The sequence below is a fragment of the Salvelinus alpinus genome, chromosome 18 (genome assembly GCF_045679555.1).
Source record: "Salvelinus alpinus chromosome 18, SLU_Salpinus.1, whole genome shotgun sequence".
Lineage (NCBI taxonomy): Eukaryota > Metazoa > Chordata > Actinopteri > Salmoniformes > Salmonidae > Salvelinus > Salvelinus alpinus.
Genome location: NC_092103.1, coordinates 20,298,985 through 20,321,734, shown reverse-complemented (window position 1 = coordinate 20,321,734; position 22,750 = coordinate 20,298,985). Strand labels below are relative to the sequence as shown.

At 42.9% G+C, this 22,750-nt stretch overlaps 2 protein-coding genes across 7 annotated transcripts in view; one reads left to right on the top strand and one right to left on the bottom strand.

Moving 5' to 3' along the window:
- The window catches only part of fam78ab (family with sequence similarity 78 member Ab), a 21,449-nt gene extending 6,665 nt beyond the window's left edge, over positions 1-14,784 (bottom strand). Inside the window, exons 1-2 of one of the 6 annotated variants that reach the window (XM_071350606.1) lie at positions 14,678-14,784; positions 11,043-11,346 (exon numbers count right to left, since the gene is read on the bottom strand). In XM_071350606.1, coding sequence (XP_071206707.1) covers positions 11,043-11,305 — 263 coding nt within the window. In that variant the 5' untranslated portion in view covers positions 11,306-11,346; positions 14,678-14,784. Of the gene's footprint in view, positions 1-11,042; positions 13,501-14,677 lie in introns of those variants that run through there. The other 5 variants (XM_071350603.1, XM_071350604.1, XM_071350605.1 and 2 more) reach the window with 5 other exon arrangements.
- Positions 13,800-22,750, top strand: LOC139543982 (inactive phospholipid phosphatase 7-like). Its single transcript, XM_071350601.1, has 3 exons — positions 13,800-14,017; positions 14,256-14,973; positions 19,107-22,750. The coding sequence occupies exons 2-3, from the start codon at positions 14,496-14,498 to the stop codon at positions 19,493-19,495; spliced, it is 867 nt and encodes a 288-aa protein (XP_071206702.1). The 5' UTR covers positions 13,800-14,017; positions 14,256-14,495; the 3' UTR covers positions 19,496-22,750.

Sequence of the window (22,750 nt, the reverse complement as noted above, 5' to 3'; positions counted from 1 at the left end):
AGAATTGAACCCTGTGGTACCCCCATAGAGACTGCCAGAGGTCTGGACAACAGGCCCTCCGATTTGACACACTGAACTCTGTCTGAGAAGTAGTTGGTGAACCAGGTGAGGCAGTCATTTGAGAAACCAAGGCTGTTGAGTCTGCCGATAAGAATACAGTGATTGACAGTCGAAAGCCTTGGCCAGGTCAATGAATACGGCTTCACAGTACTGTCTTTTATCGATGGTGGTTATGATATCGTTTAGTACCTCGAGCGTGGCTGAGGTGCACCCGTGACCAGCTCGGAAACCGGATTGCACAGCGGAGAAGGTACGGTGGGATTCGAAATGGTCAGTGATCTGTTTATTAACTTGGCTTTCGAAGACTTTAGAAAGGCAGGGCAGGACGGATATAGGTCTATACCAGTTCGGGCCCTTTGAAGAGGGGGATGACCGAGGCAGCTTTCCAATCTTTAGGGATCTCGGACAATACGAAAGAGAGGTTGAACAGACTGGTAATAGGGGTTGCAACAATGGCGGCGGATAATTTTAGAAAGAGAGGGTCCAGATTGTCTAGCCCAGCTGATTTGTACGGGTCCAGGTTTTGCAGCTCTTTCAGAACATCTGTTATCTGGATTTGGGTGAAGGAGAAGCTGGGGAGGCTTGGGCAAGTAGCTGCGGGGGGTGCGGAGCTGTTGGCCGGGGTTGGGGTAGCCAGGAGGAAAGCATGGCCAGCCGTAGAGAAATGCTTATTGAAATTCTCGATTATCGTGGATTTATCGGTGGTGACAGTGTTACCTAGCCTCAGTGCAGTGGGCAGCTGGGAGGAGGTGCTTTTATTCTCCATGGACTTTACAGTGTCCCAAAACTTTTTGGAGTTAGAGCTACAGGATGCACATTTCTGTTTAAAAAAGCTAGCCTTTGCTTTCCTGACTGACTGCATGTATTGGTTCCTGACTTCCCTGAAAAGTTGCATATCGCGGGGACTATTCGATGCTAGTGCAGTCCGCCACAGGATGTTTTTGTGCTGGTCGAGGGCAGTCAGGTCTGGAGTGAACCAAGGGCTATATCTGTTCTTCGTTCTACATTTTTTGAAAGAGGCATGCGTTTTAAGATGGTGAGGAAATTACTTTTAAAGAACGACCAGGCATCCTCGACTGACGGGATGAGGTCAATATCCTTCCAGGATACCTGGGCCAGGTTGATTAGAAAGGCCTGCTCGCAGAAGTGTTTTAGGGAGCGTTTGACATTGATGAGGGGTGGTCGTTTGACCGTGGACCCATAGCGGATGCAGGCAATGAGGCAGTGATCGCTGAAATCCTGATTGAAAACAGCAGAGGTGTGTTTAGATGGCAAGTTGGTCAGGATAATATCTATGAGGCTGCCCATGTTAACGGATTTAGGGTTGTACCTGGTGGGTTCCTTGATAATTTGTGTGCCATTGAGGGCATCTAGCTTAGATTGTAGGACTGCCGGGGTGTTAAGCATATCCCAGTTTAGGTCACCTAACAGAACGAACTCTGAAGATAGATGGGGGCAATCAATTCACATATGGTGTCCAGGGCACAGCTGGGAGCTGAGTGGGTCTATAATAACAGGCGGCAACAGTGAGAGACTTATTTCTGGAGAGATTCATTTTTAAAATTAGAAACTCGAACTGTTTGGGCATAGACCTGGAAAGTATGACAGAACTTTGCAGGCTATCTCTGGAGTAGATTGCAACTCATCCCCCTTTGGCAGTTCTATCTTGACGGAAAATGTTGTAGTTGGGTATGGAAATCTCTGAATTTTTGGTGGTCTTCCTAAGCCAGGATTCGGACACGGCAAGGACATCAGGGTTGGCGGAGTGTGCTAAAACAGTGAGAAAAACAAACTTAGGGAGGAGGCTTCTGATGTTAACATGCATGAAACCAAGGCTTTTTCTGTTACAGAAGTCAAAAAATGAGAGTGCCTGGGGACACGCAGGGCCTGGGTTAACCTCCACATCACCCGAGGAACAGAGGAGGAGTAGGATGAGGGTACGGCTAAAGGCTATCAAAACTGGTCGTCTAGTGCGTTGGGGACAGAGAATAAAAGGAGCAGATTTATGCTCGTGGTAGAATAGATTCAGGGCATAATGTACAGACAGAGGTGTGGTGGGGTGCGGGTACAGTGGAGGTAAACCCAGGCACCGAGTGATGATAAGAGAAGTTGCATCTCTGGACGGACTAGTTATGCTGGGTGAGGTCACCACATGTGTGGGAGGTGGGACAAAGGAGGTATCTGAGGCATGTTGAGTGGGACTAGGGGCTCCGCAGTAAACTAAGACAATAATAACTATCCTAAACAACAGTGTACAAGGCATATTGACATTTGAAAGAGGCATAAAGCGAGGCATAAAAAAATCACAGGTGTTGATTGGGAGAGCTAGCTAAGGCAACAACGGGTAAGACAACAGCAGCTAATCAACTAAGACAACAACAACAGGTAAAATGTCGATGAATGGGCAGAGATGGTCGGTTAACTACACACAGGGCCTGAGTTGGGGCCGACAGATGAACTAAATGCTTACTTGCAGGTTCCTTCTCGACAATGCAACATCAATAAGAACTAATAAAAGATAAGAATACGAACATAAAGTTAATTGCTCAGTAGAATAGAATATACATTTTAGTGTGTGTGTGTGTCTATGGGAGTGGGTGTGAGTGGCCAATATTGTTTTTCTTTGTGTGTGTGTGTGTGTCTGTACAGAACAAGGATTATGTTTCATCCATGTCCATTCTTGTCGCTACAAATCACTATATCCTCTATCAATCTGTCTCCAAAACAAGTTGAACAATCTTTCCATCTATAAATACTGTATATCTCAGACAGGAGCCAAACTGTTACATCAATTCCACTGTGAAGGGCCAACGACTGCGGACAATGGCAACAAAGCACTCTCCTCATATTTTTATCTTGATAACACATGGTTTCTTGAGAACAGAACATGCCCAAGAGCAAGAACATTTGCCTTGTGTTCATCATGCTCTTTTTCTCTCTCCCCCTATTGGAGGTCTAATGATACTACAGGATCTACCTACTCTTTATTGATGGCATTTTCATTACAATACTATACTATTTTCAGTATAGTACTCTCGTTCAAAACCATGGGAGGTGCTCTATTGAAATAGATCCTTCAGATGTAGGATCTTAATTTGATCACTCTATTGTTGCTGAGAATTTTCCAGGAAATGCAAACTTGTAGTGTATTTGACTTTTAAAAAGGCTTTTAAAGTTTGTAATTTCCACGTAGAAATGTCAGACCTGATTTGCCCTTGTGAAAAAAATGGTACATTAATTATTTTGCACTACAAAATGTCCATTAATTATAATCCACATAATTAATATTTCCTGTTGCTGCAGGATTATTTTCCTGCTGTAGCAAACTGGCTACAGAAGAAAAATTAAGATCTTACATCTGTAGAAAGGACCCAACGTACTAAACGGCCAATCAACTGTAGTGGCGAGCGTGGCTTCATTTGATGTTGAGTGACGGACTAGATACATGACAAGCAGAGACACCAACAATTTGCTCTACCCTCTTATAAAGTGACACAGAAGTTTACATACACTTAGGTTGGAGTTATTAAAACTTGTTTTTCAACCACTCCACACATTTCTTGTTAACAAACTATAGCTTTGGCAAGTCGGTTAGAACATCTACTTTGTAAATGACACAAGTCATTTTTCCAACAATTGTTTACAGACAGATTATTTCACTTATAATTCACTGTATCACAATTCCAGTGGGTCAGAAGTTTACATACACTAAGATGACTGTGCCTTTAAACAGCTTGAAAATTCCTGAAAATTATGTCATGGCTTTAGAAGATTCTGATAGGCTAATTGACATAATTTGAGTCAATTGGAGGTGTACCTGTGGATGTATTTCAAGGCCTACCTTCAAACTCAGTGCCTCTTTGCTTGACATCATGGGAAAATCAAAAGAAATCAGCCAAGACCTCAGAAAAAGAATTGTAGAACTCCACAAGTCTGGTTCATCCTTGGGAGCAATTTCCAAACGCCTGAAGGTACCACGTTCATCTGTACAAACAATAGTACGCAAGTATAAACACCATGGAACCACGCAGCCGTCATACTGCTCAAGAAGGAGACACGTTCTGTCTCCTAGAGATGAATGTACTTTGGTGAGCAAAGTGCAAATCAATCCCAGAACAACAGCAAAGGACCTTGTGAAGATGCTGGAGGAAACAGGTACAAATGTATCTATATCCACAGTAAAACGAGTCCTATATCAACATAACCTGAAAGGCCGCTTAGCAAGGAAGAAGCCACTGCTCCAAAACCACCATAAAAAAGCCAGACTACGGTTTGCAAATGCACATGGGGAAGAAGATCATACTTTTTGGAGAAATGTCCTCTGGTCTGATGAAACAAATATAAAACTGTTTGGCCATAATGACCATCATTATGTTTGGAGGAAAAATGGGGAGGCTTGCAAGCTGAAGAACACCATCCCAACCATACCAAATGGGTGGCAGCATCATGTTGTGGGGGTGCTTTGCTGCAGGAGGGTCTGGTGCACTTCACAAAATAGATGGCATCATGAGGAGGAAAATTATGTGGATATATTGAAGCAGCATCTCAAGACATCAGTCAGGAAGTTAAAGCTTGGTCGCAAATGTGTCTTCCAAGTGGACAATGACCCCAAGCATACTTTCAAAATGGCTTAAGGACAACAAAGTCAAGGTATTGGAGTGACCATCACAAAGCCCTGACCTCAATCCTATAGAAAATGTGTGGGCAGAACTGAAAAAGCGTGTGCAAGCAAGGAGGCCTACAAACCTGACTCAGTTACACCAGCTCTGTCAGGAGGAATGGGCCAAAATTCACCCAACTTATTGTGGGAAGCTTGTGGAAGGCTACCCGAAACGTTTGACCCAAGTTAAACAATTTAAAGGCAATGCTACCAAATACTAATTGAGTGTATGTAAACTTCTGACCCAATGGGAATGTGATGAAAGAAATAAAAGTTGAAATAAATCATTCTCTCTACTATTATTCTGACATTTCACATTCTTAAAATTAAGTGGTGATCCTAACTGACCTGAGAGAATTTTTACTAGGATTAAATGTCAGGAATTGTGATAAACTGAGTTGAAATGTATTTGGCTAAAGTGTATGTAAACTTCCGACTTCAACGGTATATCTAAATTGTGCTAGTATAAAGGAGGTTTTATTGCAATCTCCTTTTACCAAACAGGGAAGGGAGAGATTATTTAGACGGGATACTCAGACACATGGGTGGCGAGCTGACTAATTCAGGGTAATCAATCATAGCATCTTTGAGCCTTTGTATGCGTGTCTGCGTGTGTGTGTACACATAAATGGGTGTGATAGGGTCTTGGCTTCTTGACTTGGCTTCAAACAATGTGGGTGTGTGAGTATGTCTGTTGGATGTTGTGGGCGTGTGGATGTGATGTGTCTGAGCCTGTGTCTCTGTGCCGATGCGAGTGTGCAGTGTGCACAGTCTGGAAAAACTGCTTGGGACAGCCCCCTTGAGTCTTACCAGAGTGTGTGGGGTCTGTGTGTGTGCATGTATACAGCATGCATGCCCACCAGTGGAGGCTGGTGGAAGGAGCTATAGGAGGACGGGCTCATTGTAATGGTTGGAATAGAATAAATGGAACGGTATCAAACACATCAAACATATGGAAACAACATGTTTGACTCTGTTCCATTAATTTCATTCCAGCCATTATCAAGCCTCCTCTGGTGCCCACCTACAGTGCCTTCAGAAAGTATTCATAACCCGTAACTTACTCCACATTTTGTTGTGTTACAGCCTCAATTCAAAATGGATTAAACGTAATTGTTTTCTCAACCATCTACACACAATACCCCATAATGACAAAGTAAAAACATGTTTTTAGACATGTTTGCAAATGTATTGAAAATGAAATACAGAAATATCTCATTTACATAAGTATTCAGATCCCTGAGTCAATCAATACATGTTAGAATCACCTTTGCCAGCGATTACAGCTGTGAGTCTTTCTGGGTAAGTCTCTAAGAGCTTTGCACCTGGATTGTACAATATTTGCACATTATTATTACATTTTTATTCAAACTCTGTCAAGTTGGTTGTTCATCATTGCTAGACAGCCATTTTCAAGTCTTGCCATAGATTATCAAGCTGATTTAAGTCAAAACTGTAAGTAGGCCACTCAGGAACATTCAATGTCGTCTTGGTGAGCAACTCCAGTGTATATTTGGACTTGTGTTTTAGGTTATTGTCCTGCTGAAAGGTGAATTTGTCTCCCAGTGTCTGTTTGGAAAGCAGACTGAACTAGGTTTTCCTCTAGGATTTTGCCTGTGCTTATCTCTATTCCATTTATTTTTATCCTAAAAAACTCCTTAGTCCTTGCCAATGACAAGCATACACATAACATGATGCAGCCACCACCATGCTTGAAAATATGAAGAGTGGTACTCAGTGATGTGTTGTGTTGGATTTGACCCAAACTTAAAACTTTGTATTCAGGACATGAAGTAAACAAAATTGCCACATTTTTTTAATTTTTACTTCAGTGCCTTATTGCAAACAGGATGCATGTTTTGGAATATGTTTTATTCTGTACAGGCTTCCGGGGGCAGCAGGTAGCCTAGTGGTTAGAGTGTTGGATCTAGTAACCGGAAGGTTGCAAGATTGAATCCCCGAGCTGACAAGGTAAAAATCTGTCATTCTGCCCTGAACAAGGCAGTTAACCCACTGTTCCTAGGCTGTCATTGAAAATAGGAATTTGTTCTTAACTGACTTGCCTAGTTAAATTCAGGCTGTACCACAACAAAATGTGGAAAAAGTCAAGTGGTGTGAATACATTCTGAAGGCACTGTATGTGCTTGTATGCTTGTGTGTGTGTGTGCGTGTGTGCGTGCGTGCGTGTGTTTGTGTGCGTGCGTGCGTGTTGCATTACATCACTGTGTTTATACACCTAACACTCCTATACCACTAAAAGTGAATAATAGACTACTGCTGCTCTATTCAGCAGCTGTAAGACTGGGTGTCTGGCAAATTCAGAAACCAGGGCACGCACCTGAACTGACAGAGAAATCATCCACAGTATTATCCTGAGTCACTCTGTCCAATTAGACCAGAGCATCCTGGAAGTTTACCGCAGTAATTGACAGAACTCAGAACAGGAGTCTCAATAGAGGGAGAGCTTACGTCCTGCATCTTAACTATCTCCTCAAACATGGATGACACTCTGGGTTATTAAGAAGCTACTAAGTACATTTTGTCTTTCTCTGAGATTGCAGTCAAAAGGGCCACACTGAATGATAATGGAAATGAGCTTAAATGTATGAAGGCATTTGTCAAGACTAACGACAAGTATTACAGGGAAATCATGGTTCTCTTGTTCAGAGAATAGGCTCTATACTACACAGAAAAGCATAAGGGGGAAATGCTACTGTATTTACAAATCTGACTACCGGGGCATTCTTTATACCTCAAATCAGTAGAAATATGTCGCTTTGAGGTCATAGCTGCTCTGAGAAAGAGAGAGGTTGTTAATGCCTGTTTCATCTCTCTCTCTCGCTCTCTCTTTCTCTTTTTCTCTCTCTAGTCTCTCTTCAAATTAGGTTTTGTTTGCAGAGCAGAGGGACATGTCTCTCTAATCTCACACAGCATTAATATTGTTTTTCCCATTCAGTGTCTCTTTAGGCCCAGAGCGAGAGATTAACACACACACACACAGAGACAAACATGCACAGACAAACACACATAGCCAGACTAGGGCAAGGGGAGAAGGCAATGTAGGGGAGGAGATCGCAGTATTGGGACGGTGTGTGTAATCTGTGACATGCAGACCCAAACATCCCATGCTGTAACGGGTGAAGATAAACCCTCAGCATTCTGGGTATACGTCAACTTGTGGTCGCCTCCACAGGATGTGGGACAAACTGAATTTGTGTAACATTGTATAAGTCACAGACATCTGTAAACAGTTACCGAGCCGAACGAAAGGGGTATTTTAATGAATTGTCTGGCCTTTAATTAATTTCCTAATATTTTGAGAATAATTTGATTTCTCATACCATACAGTTTTTGTTGACTCCAGTAGCCTACCTCACAATGAAACCCAGCTTGAGTTGATACATTTTACAAACGGTGTTTGTGAAAGCCTTCTCACTGGGAAAAAACTGGTTGAGTCAACGGTGTTTCAACGTAATTTCAACCCCAAAAATGTATGTAATAACTTGGAATCAATGTGGTTAACTAATCACATTTGCAAAAAGTATTCAACATAAGAATTATGTATTCTTTTTAACCAACTTTGAACCTAAATCCAATGATATGGTGACCTTTTTTGTTGATTTCACTTTGAATTCACATTAGTTGACAACTCAACCAAATGTAAATCAAAATTATACTGAACAAAAATATAAACCCAACATGCAACAATTTCAAAGGTTTTACTGAGTTACTGTTCATATAAAGAAATCGGTCAATTGAAATCAATTCATTAGGCCCTAATCTAAGGATTTTACATGACTGGGATTACAGATATGCATCTGTTGGTCACAGATACCTTTAAAAAAAAAGTAGGGGCGTGGATCAGAAAACCAGTCAGTATCCGGTGTGACCACCATTTGCCTCATGCAGTGCGTCACATCTCCTTTGCATATAATTGATCAGGCTGGTGATTGTGGCCTGTGGAATGTTGTCCCACTCCTCTTCGATGGCTGTGTGAAGTAGATGGATATTGGCGGGAACTGGAACACGCTGTCGTACACGTTGCTCCAGAGCATCCCAAACATGCTCAATGGGTGACATGCTGGTGAGTATGCAGGCCCTGGAAGAACTGGGACATGTTCAGCTTCCAGGAATTGTGTACAGATCTTTGTGACATGGGGCCGTGCATTACTATGCTGAAACATAAGGGGAAACTGCAGATTTTAGAGTGGCCTTTTATTGTCACCAGCACAAGGTACACCTCTGTTATCATGCTGTTTAATCAGCTTCTTAATATGCCACACCTGTCAGGTGGATGGATTATCTTGGCAAAGGAGAAATGCTCACTAACAGGAATGTAAAGAAATTTGTAAACAAAACTTCTGAGAAATAAGCTTTTTGTGCATGTGGAACTTTTCTGAGATCTTTTATTTCAGCTCATGAAACATGGGACCAACACTTTACATGCATTTATATTTTTGTTCAGTATAATAATTGATTTGATTCTGCAATAGAGGATGGATTTTCAGTATGAATAAAAATGTACATCTTCGTTCTAATTATCACTAACTCATCATGACGCATGGTTTAGTGATCCAGCTACGAGGAAGCCTAAAGTAGACTGTTGACGTTCTAGAATTAACACCTCCAATCTATCTGAAAATACAGTGCGTTCGGAAAGTATTCAGACCCCTTTATTTTTTCCTGTAACATGTTGTTACATTACAGCCTTAATCTAAAATGGATTAAATCGTTTTTTTCCCTCATCAATCTACACACAATACCCCATAATGACAAAGCAAATGAAATAAATATCACATTTACATAAGTATTCAGACCATTTACTCAGTACTTTGTTGAAGCACCTTTGACAGTGTTTACAGCCTCAAGTATTCTTAGGTATGACGCTAAAATCTTGGCACACCTGGATTTGGGGAGTTTCTCCCATTCTTCCCTGCAGATCCTCTCAAACTCTGTCAGGTTGGATGGGGAGTGTCGCTGCACAGCTATTTTCAGGTCTCTCCAGAGATGTTCAATGGGGTTCAAGTCCGGGCTCTGGCTGGGCCACTCAAGGACATTCAGAGACTTGTCCCGAAGCCACTCCTGTGTTGTCTTGGCTTTGTGCTTCAGGTCGTTGTCCCGTTGGAAGGTGAACCTTGGGCCCAGTCCGAGGTCCTATGTGCTCTGGAGAAGTTTTTCATCAAGGATTTCTCTGTACTCTGCTCCGTTCATCTTTCCCTCAATCCTGACTAGTCTCCCAGTCCCTGGCGCTGAAAAACATCCCCACAGCATGATGCTGCCCCCACCATGCTTCACCCGGGATAGTGCCAGGTTTCCTCCAGATGTGACGCTTGGTATTCAGGCCAAAGAGTTCAATCTTGGTTTCATCAGACCAGAGAATCTTGTTTCTCATGGTCTGAGAGTCTTTAAGTGCCTTTTGGCAAACTCCAAGCGGGCTGTCATGTGCCTTTTACTGAGGAGTGGCTACCGTCTGGCCACTCTACCATAAAGGCCTGATTGGTGGAGTGCTGCAGAGATGGTTGTCCTTCTGGAAGGTTCTCCCATTGCCACAGAGGAACTCTGTAGCTCTGTCAGAGTGACCATCAGGTTCTTGGTCACCTCCCTGACCAAGGCCCTTCTCCTCTGATTGCTCAGTTTGGCCGGGCGGCCAGCTCTAGGAAGAGTCTTGGGTGGTTCCAAACTTCTTCCATTTAAGAATGATGGAGGCCACTGTGTTCCTGGGGACCTTCAATGCTGCAGACATTTTTGGTACCCTTGCCCAGATCTGTGCCTTGACACAATCCTGTCTAGGAGCTCTACGGACAATTCCTTCGACCTCATGGCTTGGTTTTTGCTGTGACATGCACTGTCAACTGTGGGACCTTATATAGACAGGTGTGTGCCTTTCCAAATAATTTCCAATAAATTGAATTTACCACAGGTGGACTCCAATCAAGTTGTAGAAACATCTGAAAGATGATCAATGTAAACAGGATGCACCTGAGCTGAATTTCGAGTATCATAACAAATGGTCTGAATACTTATGTAAATAAGGTATTTCTGTCTTTATTTTATATTGTGTGAAGATAGATGAGGGAACATTTTATTCAATCCATTTTAGAATAAGGCTGTAATGTAAAAACATGTGGGGAAAGTAAAGGGGTCTGAATACTTTTCGAATGCCCCAGCGACATTGAGAGGTGAACATGAATAATGAAGTAGATTGCGGGTGACAGGTATTGTCTGCCATTTTAATTCTGAGTTATTTTTATTCGGCCTTTGTCTAATCAAATGTGATAATAATTTAATTTGTTATGTGGGTTGGGTTTAGGTTGATACTCACATCCCTTTGGTTCCATATTTGTTGTAGAACTCCATGTGGTTGCATGCTTGAATCCAGCCAACGGTCCACGTCTCTTTACCGGCCACGGGCGGCACTAGTACCCGAGCAGAGGCTCGGAAGTGCGGTGTCCGATAGCGCAGAACCACACTGGATGACTCGTCGATGCTGGTTGGCGTGGAGTCAATGGAGGAGTTCACCTCGAGAACGATGATACTTTCACGGAAACTCTTGGGCTTACACCTGATACTCTGGATACAGCCCATTGCATTAAATAGCAATACAATCCACAACAACGTCCCGAGGTCTGGAGGAGAAAGACGCATGGAAACAGCAAGAAATTCACAATTGCATCCACATTTTCAATAGTCAAAAAAGACAAAAAAAAAAGAAAAAGGGTGGCACTGTCAAATGGCCAGTGTTCTCCGTTGAGAATGACTAGGCTACCTCTTTGCTGACATGTTCATAAAAGCCATGCATTTTGCAACCAGTTCTGTATTCCAACACTATGATGGAAAATGTAATAATTTACTCAATAATGGAGGAGTTGTGATTAAATTCACATCAGCATGCTTTCTGCTTTTCATTGGCCATCAGATCACATCACCAAAACAGAGCCGATGCAACTTTCTTTTCCGTGTCTTGAAGCTTCCTCCATCAATAGAAATGCCTCCAGATGTGTGCTGTGTGCTCTCTCTCACCTCCACAAGCAGCGCGAGATCGACCACGATTACTGGCAATTTGCGACCGTTGGATATGTGCAACAGCCACTGCTCACATGTGCCTTGTGGTCTAATTAAGCAGACTTTATTGATAATTGTGACCTAAGCATAATTTACAAAAACTGCTAACATAGCATTTCGACGTCATATTGGCTGAGCTCAGCGCCACTATTTTTTTTGCCTATTCATGTCAATTTTCATTCTGAACATGCGTAAAATCAACTTTTGCCTCAATTAAGCATTCTGTCACTGGTGAAAGGTTTTCATTCCAAAAAAGTAGTTTTGGTGTGGATAGGAGGACTGCAGCCAGCAATGGCTTGTGTTGAACAACGTCTTAATTATGTAACAATAAACTGTTGACATTTAATACCACAGTAGGCTATAATAGGCCCCCTTTGCCACAATGCCACATAAAAATGGACTACATGAGGAGCACGTGCACATTAATTTAATCATATGTATCAAAAGTATTCCTTTACAATATTAAATAACCCCTCTAGAATATGTTGCTTAAGGTTCACGCTACAATAGATACACAGCCCGCGTGCAATCCCACAATAACTCTATGCACGGGGACTATATGAGGGATAAGAATAAATCTATCATAAATATTGCGGTCCTTACAACGCCGCAAATTGTAGACATGGTATGCAAAATGAAATTGGTAGTGACGTTTAGCCTAAAATAAAACAATTAGAAAATATGACTTTCCTGAACTAACACTCGCACTGGGCTTTCCCCTCCCCCTTACTAACTCTGACTTTGCTGATAGCTACTTTATTGAGGAGAAATGTACTGACTATGACTGTGATATGTGGTTGTCCCACCTAGCCATCTTAAGATGAATGCACTCATTGCATGTCGCTCTGGATAAGAGCGTCTGCTAAATAACTCAAATGTAAATATAAATGTAGTCTCGTTGCAAAAAGCCTGTTGTAGCATAAACCAAATATATTTTATTTTTATAAATAGAGGTTTACCACACTTTTGTCCAATGCAAGCCCGTCTTTGTGAATTGTCCCCTCAAGACAGTTTTTAGGACTGCCCTAGATGCGTGCGCGCATGGTTCGAGTGGTAATTCCGTTATCTTCCCAGTTGGTTCCCTTCTCTTTTATCGTTGCATTCAATTTCAAGGTCCGGTAGTGGTATCATTTCAACTTACATGTATTTAATCGTGGGTTACAATGAACACCGGAAATATTCAAAGGCAACCAGGTTAACTTTCCCCTCTCCGTTTGGATCCATATCTTCTTGTAGATCAACTAATAAAAAACTATTTTAATACATGGAATGTCTCCGATAACCCAACCAGGCTCCTTCCTCGATCCCTGTCCTTTGAGTATAATTTAGTCCCAATTCCAAGACAGACTGTCATTTCTGTGCGCTGGTCCCATCGCGGCCACAGCAGGTTCGCCCTCCCGCATTGGTCTATTCTAGCGGCTTGAGCTTCAGCTCCTTTATTTAAGTACCTTTGAGACGACACTTCCCCTCGCCACTGCAAGCATTCTGGGAAATGTAGTGATGGCTTATTGCTACGTTTATTAAATAGAACATAATTATAGGCTATAATAGGCCAATTCTATATGTCAAAGTTAAGCGAATAGCCCTAATTTAATTGACGTTTTGGACGATGTTATAGGCTATAGCTCACATCAATTTGGCTGCATGTCTAATTATAAAAGATACAGTGGTGAATATTTAATAAAAATAAAATAATATACATTTAGGCCTACTTTGAATTAAATTGGTTGCCTTGCTTTTCGCCTGATAATAGTCCCACTTATGTATGCTCCTCAGTCCTCCTGAGAAGAAACCTTTTAAGAAATTGATCAAGTCAATTTTCATAATTTAATGTTTGTTATTGCTTCTTGATTTGCGGTTTATTTTCTTCTATTTTTGGACCTTGCCAAATTGACGAAGACGTGCCATGGGTTCGTGCTGAGTGTCTCTGTTGCTGTCAATTTAAGAACCTTGGAGAACTCCCATCCCGAAGAGGGTGTCCGTGATGAGCACGGTTGCGTAGGCTACGTCATGTCCACGACTGACACGGCCCTAAGAGCTCTCATTGTTTTCTAAATATTGAATTTATTTTACCTGGCTCGCCGAGATGACTATGGATTTGTTGATTGCCTTTAATTAACTCGACACTGTCTAGTTAGAATTCTTTCCGTATTCTCTAAATTCCAATCCAAGTGCCAGTGTTGTGCAGCGCGCGAAAGGGATCTGAACGATAGCTCATTCCTATACTTCGGCCTGGTAAGATGATACCATTTGTCTTTCTCCTTGAGCATAACAGACGTACAGTATGGCCCATCTATTTATGCATAAAACCAGTGTCTTCAGTTTCTGTTTGTGATAGGCCTACTGCACCACCACACCTGCCGTTCAGGATCAAGACAAAACCTCCATGCCATTCCATGTTAGTTGCTCATTATTGTATATTTTAGTTCATGACATGTTAAAAGCTGATGATGACATTCTGTTTTCGCTGTAGATTGTGTCTCGTTCGATTGGCCCAGGCAGATGCCAGTCAAGCTTCTTCAAGCCTGCATGGATCCCGTTGCAGGCTAAACACAGCAGCATGGGCAGCGCGCATTCCAACCGGCTAAATATATCTGATAAGGCCACAGGAGGGGAAGGACAGGGCGACAGGGCTTAGCTTTGGACATTTAGCCTTCGTGCGTAAAACGAGAAATTGTCCTTCTGAAACGTTGTAAAGTGAGACCAATCCAAAATGCCTGCAATTCCGAGTTCTAGGTCCAGGACGCGGGATCGGAACAACGTCCTGAGCAGACCCGAGTTCATGTCCCTGAATCAGCCTCTCCGGTGCGTTAACTCTGAGACCCGTGGCACCGCAAGGCGACCGGCCCAACCCAAACACCAAGCAAGCCAACCGTGCGACCCGCAGGAACCTACCGACAGTGCCAACAAGGATCGGAAAGAGCCCGCGAAACTGCCCGATGAGGACTGTATCCAACTGAACCCTTCCTTCAAAGGGATAGCGATGAGCTCCCTCCTCGCCATTGACATTTGTCTGTCCAAGCGCCTGGGGGTCTGCGCCTACACGTCGTCGTCTTGGGGCAGCGTTCGTTCCATGATCACCCTGCTCGCGCTTACAGGGCACGGCATCACGTGGATCTTTGGCACTATCGTGTGTCTGACAAGGAGTAATACGCTGGCCGGACAAGAGGTCTTGGTCAATCTATTACTTGGTAAATGCACTCCTCACTCTGTACCCAAAACACATTGTGTAATAATTATGTTATTGAATTGTAAGCTATATGTATGACTCAGCTCTTCTTTAATGGCTTGGTTATTATAGTGTGTCTATCAGTGCATTTTTAATAGGTGTAGCCCTGGGGTCCCCAACCTAAGGGGCTCGCCCCCCCTCATTTGCTTAGAAAGTAATCTTATACAATATGTGACTCTGTCACTATCAATTGAATGAATTACTTTCTGTAAAAGACAATATGTATAATTCAATTGGGTTTTCATATAAATGATCATAATAAACTATATTTGGTAGCGCAATACCATTTGGAAAATTATAATAATGATAATTATTAATATTATTATGATTATAATTATAATTATATAGCCTACCTAAAATATGTAATGCGTCTTTTTAAACTATGTAGAATTGCAGGAATTGAGCTTCAAAACAACCACATTTTCCTAAGGGGGTGTGACATTTTTCAAATGTGAAAAAGGGGGGCCTGGGGAAAAAGTTGGGAAGCCCTGGTGTAGCCTACTGATATGATCACATCTCCCTCTACTTCCTTATCCCTGGACCCAGGCCCTGTATTAGGCTTATATAATCCATGTCAATATAGAATATATTTAAAGCATCATTGTTAACAACATCTCACCAAAGGATGTCATTGTTCACCAGAATGTGATTTTAGAGCATTCCATGGTAGAGTATCAGAAGCAGGTCATTATGAAATCCTAGCCCTCCATGGTCTCTACTCTCTCCATCACCCAGCACAGAACCAGGCCTGGGGAACAGGTGCAAGGCTTAAGGCTCCACACATCATGATTTGACTTTGGACTGAAGAACTATAAGTAGACATTTTAACAAGCCAGAGGCCTACATCGAAAGACTCAGTGAAGTCAGTATCATTAGTGTCAAGCATAGGCCTATATGAAGATACAGGCCTACACACTGCTTTGCACTTCTTATCCCCACTATGGCAGCTGCTACAGAAGCTACAGTAGAATAATTTTCCAAAGTACCTTATGAAAGTAATAAATACTTTATGATACTTACTTCCTTGATTTAGGATCAATAGGTTATTTCCCTACAGTTGCTTTAGTCAAACGAATGTGACATAGCCAACCTAAAGTACGACCCTGATTTCTCTAACTAGCGTTAATGGAATCCTCCTAGATGGTGAACTCATTTTAGGTGGTTATTTTTACACACTTCTGTGAAGGAGAGCAGCAGACTATCCCCAAGATTGATTTGAGTGAATTATGCATTTCTCAGAACAAATTGGGGCCACTGTGACAAATTGTGATTGTGTGTGTGTGTGTGCATGTGTGTGTGTGTGTGTGTGTGTGTGTACATGCGTGTGTGCGTGTGATACTTCAAAAGTACTATAGGCCCACACACATCCAACAGATTGCCACAGGTGTGTGTATTATTCTCATTCAGCTATGTGTACTACTACACACCCCTTTGCTATCGTAGGCCCACCATGTTGGCTGGTTCATACCTGTGAATTCACCATGTCCCCCCTGAGGGATTTTATTTTTACTCCTGTGCCTGATGCCTGGTTTAGGCGGGATTACTCAGAAAAACATTGCAAATCTGTGGACTGAAGCTGTATTGTGTTCAGTCTATAATCTGTTTAATTTGGGACATTTTGGAATATTGTGTTTGGGGCATTGTTCAGGTCATTAATAGTGAACCAGGATGGGATAGGGAACCACTGTGTTTAAACAAACATCCTGATTAAGGCGAGCTGTGAAGGCAGTATAATTCTCAATAACACTTCTCTTTGACTTAATTTTGCCAGGAATAGACAGGCACAGTCAAATAGACAGATACACTATGTGGACACCTGCTCGTTGAACATCTCATTCCAAAATCATGGGCATTAATATGGAGTTGGACCCCAGTTTGCTGCTATAACAACCTCCACTCTTCTGGCAAGGCTTGAAACTAAATGTTGGAACGTTGCTGTGGGGACTTGCTTCCATTCAGCCACAAGAGCATTAGTGAGGTAGGGCACTGATATTGGCCGATTAGGCCTATTCATCCCAAAGGTCCGATTGGGTTGAGGTCAGGGCTCTGTGCAGACCAGTCAAGTTCTTCCACACCAACCTTGACAAACCATTTCTGTATGGACCTCGCTTTGTGTAAGGGGGCATTGTCATACTGAAACAGCAAAGAGCCTTCCCAAAACTGGCTGTAGCGTTAAGATTTCCCTTCATTGGAACTAAGAGCCTAGCCCGAACCATGAAAAACAGCCCAGGACCATTATTCCTCCTCCGCCCGAACTCTACAGTTGGCACTATGCATTGGGGCAGGTAGCGTTCTCCTGGCACTCGCCAAACCCAGATTTGTCCGTCGGACTGCCAGATGGTGAAGCATGATCCATCACTCCAGAGAACTCGTTTCCACTGCTCCAGAGTCCAATGGCGGCGAGCTTTAGACCACTCCAGCCGATGCTTGGCATTGCACATGGTGCTCTTAGGCTTGTGTGCGGCTGATTGGCCATGGAAACCCATTTCATGAAGCTGCCAACGAACAGTTATTGTGCTGACGTTGCTTCCAGAGGCAGTTTGGAACTCGGTAGTGAGTGTTGAAACCATGGACAGATGATTTTTACACATTATGCGCTTCAGCACTCAGCGGTTCTGTTCTGTGAGCTTGTGTGTGAGACCTACCACTTCACGGCTGAGCCGTTGTTGATCCTAGACATTTCCACTTCACAATAACAGCACTTATAGTTGACCAGGGCAGCTCTAGCAGGGCAGAAATTTTATGAATTGACTTGTTGGAAAGGTGGCATCGTTGAAAGTCACTGAGCTCTTCAGTACGGGCCATTCTACTGCCAATATTTGTCTATGGAGATTACATGGCTGTGTGCTCGATTTTAGAAAAGATACACATCTTTTTGCTTTGAAGGGCATCATACAGTACATAACGTTCTAGACTGGTGAAATCCATGGCTCTCCTTCCTTACCTTCAGTAGTGCTGAGGTGGGCTGTGTCAGGGAGCAGAGCTGGGTCCTATAGTTGGTACCAATTGCTTTCTTTCCAAGCGACTCAGCGCTGTGTCCCCACTGTCCCAGAATGACCCCAATGTACCACCTACTCACTTCCATGCTGTCCATTTTCTTCTCTTTGCCTTCTTTCAATTTCCCCCACATTCCTTTTTCATCCTTAACCCAGTTCTTTCTTTCCATTCCATGTTATGTAATGTTAATGTCGGTGACCACAGTAAATTCTTTAATTGCTAAAAGTTTACTTTACTCCAGAACTAGGGGGTTATGTGTGTGTGGGTGTACAGGAAGAAGACAGCATAATCAATGTTGTAATCCTGAGTCCTGACAGATTCCACAGGGTGGGGTGGTAGCTGGGTAATCAAAAATGAAAGGTGGTGATTGTGGGGATATTTTGGGCTGCACGAAGAGGGTTGGATGCTTCTAAAAAGAGGTCTGCAGAAGACATGACTGAAAATATCAACTTTAGACCTGCATTAAGTCAGACATATTTAAATAATTCATAGGTATCTATATCACACCCAAGCATGGTTAAGTAAGTCTATTATACATCTATTACCAGTTTACTACAGTCTTATTACAAGGGTTTGAGGAGGAAAATGTTTCTATCTCAGTATTTCACTTGCAAATACTCTCAGCGACAGTCACCTCAGATCAAATTACTACACAGACAGTGCACATAAATTAAGCCAAAGCTGAACTAACTATAAGCTAAGAACTCTCCCAGTCCTGTGCTAGCTTCCAGACCTATTTATAGAGTAACTGGGCTGCTAGCCTGATAATGTTGCCATTGGGATGCTGTAGCATAGAGGCTCATACATTCTGATCACATACAGGGAAGAGAGGGGGGGGTGAGGCGATGCGCTACTGTTCCACAAACTCTCGGCTCTTCGTTAAATCCACTGCGGCATTGCTGAGGTACTGCCTGGCCTGCCTAGTTGCTTAACCACTGATGCTTAGCCCTGTAACAGATATTACATGATTGAGAATGTAATTGATCTCCATGGGTTTTTGACTACTGATATTGTGTGTTGTGGTTTACTGCCCTATGGTTAATTGATCTGATTGGGCTTTTTCATGCAACATTGGTTTTTTTAATCCTCCCTCCTCAGCCCTCCTACTTGACATCATGACTGTGGCCGGTGTCCAGAAGCTGATCAAACGCAAAGGACCCTGGGAGATGACTCCGGGCTTCCTGGACTACTGTGCCATGGACGTGTACTCCTTCCCGGCGGCCCACGCCAGTCGCGCCGCCATGGTGTCCAAGTTCCTGCTTTCCCACCTGGTCCTGGCTGTTCCACTCCGCATCCTGCTGGTGCTCTGGGCCTTCCTGGTGGGCATGTCCCGGGTGTTGCTGGGTAGGCACCACCTGACCGACATGGCGTGTGGCTTCGCCCTTGGCCTGCTGCACTTCAGCCTGGTGGAGACTGTGTGGCTGTCGTCCAGCGCCTGTCAGACCCTCATCTCTATAGGGACCCTCAGCTGGAGCCCTTTCTATTGAGGGCTATCTATCAAGGCCCTCAACGCCTGTTTGAAGCTGTAAAGCCTGGCTTTATGAAGCCATATAAGTAAGGCCAGGAGTTTTTCCTGACGAGAGTTTTTCCTGATCAGGGCCTACTGTCTAAGGCTGCGTTAGACCTACATATAAGCTTTATCTGTGATGACAATAACTTCTATACACACAATTAGGTCCTATCTGGTTGACCTCATTTACAGTATTTGCAGTAAATGTTATTTGAGGGAGGTAAATGTGCTCGTTTGGAGTCATTTTGATCATTGATGACTCAAAGAAAGAAAATGTGATAGTGTTGATATTTATTAATATTTACAAAGACTTCTATAATGTCTCTACCACCTCTTCTCTTCCGCTGAACTAATCATAATGCTTGAGAGCCCACACTGGCGTATATCTAATGTTATTGGTTCTCACTGCTGTCAGTTTCTTTCTTTTCTTTCTGCCTATTCCACCACTCCTCACCTTCCTCTTTCTCTTCTGCATCCTTTTCCTCTTTTCCCCCGTTCCTCTTTCCTCCTGTCTGTCAACCTTTACCCCTTTTGTCTTTTGAAATGTTTTTAATTGTACTTGATCAAAATATTGCCCAGTACTTTGAAGTGATGAAATGGTTTTCTAAAGGTTTTGAAATGTGTCCACACATGATTGGTCCATTTGCAGATTAAGAAAAGAGATGTTAGAAAGCTCTTTGATTTCCTTTCAATTATGTTGTTTGTATGTTCCTGCTGGAAACTACCAATTGTTAAAACTACCAATTGTTGAGAAGGACTGGACTCCAAATGAATATATTTTTGCTGTCATTGAATTGGGCTATTATGTAAAAAAATAAATAGCATCATTGTTGTCTAGATCAGGGATTTTTCTACTGGGTTAAATATTTATCTTATCCAAATAAGTTTCAAAAGTAGGTTTTGATTAGTTTGAGGCTAGCAGTTTCATCATAGATGTGTATTTGTATTCCATATTGTTTGCCTTCCCTGCAGCAATAAGCATTAACCAAACAGACACTGTCGGTTTGGTAATGATGCTGATTTCATGCCTCACTGACTGAACAACATCTGTGAGAAGTCATCTCCATCAGGCCTGGGCTTACCATTGACACTGTGTTTGTGTGTGTATGGGTGTGTGTGTGACGTGGGTATGTGCGGGTGATTGTGTGTGTGTCTCTGTGTCTCTGTGTGTCTGTGTGTGTTTATGCATGTGTGTGTGCATTGCATGCATGCATGCAATATCTCTTATGTTTGTGCCTTTGTGAGCCAAATGTAATGTATTTTGGAGGGTTAAAGTCACTGAGTAAACCTATGCAGTCTGAGTAAAGTCATGAATGTTCACTGAAGTGTACAAAATATGTATTATACCTGATATCTTTATAAACTCAGCAAAAAAAGAAACGTCCTCTCACTGTCAACTGCGTTTATTTTCAGCAAACTTAACATGTGTAAATATTTGTATGAACATAACAAGATTCAACGACTGAGACATAAACTGAACAAGTTCCACAGACATGTGACTAACAGAAATGGAATAATGTGTCCCTGAACAAAGGGGGGGGGTCAAAAGTAACAGTCAATATCTGGTGTGGTCACCAGATGCATTAAGTACTGCAGTGCATCTCCTCATGGACTGCACCAGATTTGCCCGTTCTTGCTATGAGATGTTACCCCACTCTTCCACCAAGGCACCTGGAAGTTTCCGGACATTTCTGGGGGGAATGGCCCTAGCCCTCACCCTCCAATCCGACAGGTCCCAGACATGCTCAATGGGATTGAGATCCGGGCTCTTTGCTGGCCATGGCAGAACACTGACATTCCTGTCTTGCAGGAAATCACGCACAGAACGAGCAGTATGGCTGGTGGCATTGTCATGCTGGAGGGTCATGTCAGGATGAGCCTGCAGGAAGGGTACCACATGAGGGAGGAGGATGTTTTCCCCGCAACGCACTGCGTTGAAATTTCCTCCAATCACAACAAGCTCAGTCCGATGATACTGTAACACACCGCCCCAGACCATGATGAACCCTCCACCTCCAAATCGATCCCGCTCCAGAGTACAGGCCTCAGTGTAACACTCATTCCTTCGACGATAAACGCAAATCCGACCATCACCCCTGGTGAGACAAAACCATGACTCGTCAGTGAAGAACACTTTTTGCCAGTCCTGTTTGGTCCAGCGACGGTGGGTTTGTGCCCATAGGCGACTTTGTTGCCGGTGATGTCTTGTGAGGACCTGCCTTACAACAAGCCTACAAGCTCTCAGTCCAGCCTCTTTCAGCCTATTGCGGACAGTCTGAGCACTGATGGAGGGATTGTGCGTTCCTGGTGTAACTCGGGCAGTTGTTGTTGCCATCCTGTACCTGTCCCGCATGTGTGATGTTCGGATGTACCGATCCTGTGCAGGTGTTGTCACGTGGTTTGCCACTGTGAGGACGATCAGCTGTCTGTCCTGTCTCCCTGTAGCGCTGTCTTAGGCGTCTCACAGTACGGACATTGCAATTTATTGCCCTGGCCACATCTGCAGTCCTCATGCCTTCTTGCAGCATGCCCAAGGCACATTCACGCAGATGAGGGACCCTGGGCATCTTTCTTTTGGTGTTTTTCAGAGTCAGTAGAAAGGCCTCTTTAGTGTCCTAAGTTTTCATAACTGTGACCTTAATTGGCTACCGTCTGTAAGCTGTTAGTGTCTTAACGACCGTTCCACAGGTGTATGTTCATTAATTGTTTATGGTTCATTGAACAAGCATGGGAAACAGTGTTTAAACCCTTTACAATGAAGATCTGTGAAGTTATTTGGATTTTTACGAATTATCTTTGAAAGACAGGATCCTGAAAAAGGGATGTTTCTTTTTTTGCAGAGTTTACCTACTGTATGCCTTCATTCACATATTTCATTTATTGGTCTTCTGCTGATAATCTCTTTTGGTTGTTTGTTTTTGTTGTGGACTTGGGAACCAAACTATTTAAGCCGTAGCCTTTTTGCTGCCACAAAAAAATATATTTAATTGGTTTGGACCTGTATGTATAGATACAATATTGCATTTGTGCAAGTCAGCATGATTTGTTTTGCACAAGGATGATAAAAAAAGTCATATTTTCATGCAGTGTGTCAATTTATCCAGTCTAATTTACAAAATGAAGAAGATGGATTGATAGCCTTTGTAAGATGTGGACTCTGAAAAAGTGGAATGTCTTGTTCAGTATTTCCTAGGTTGTTTATGCATGCTCATAAATACACCACTTGCCATGA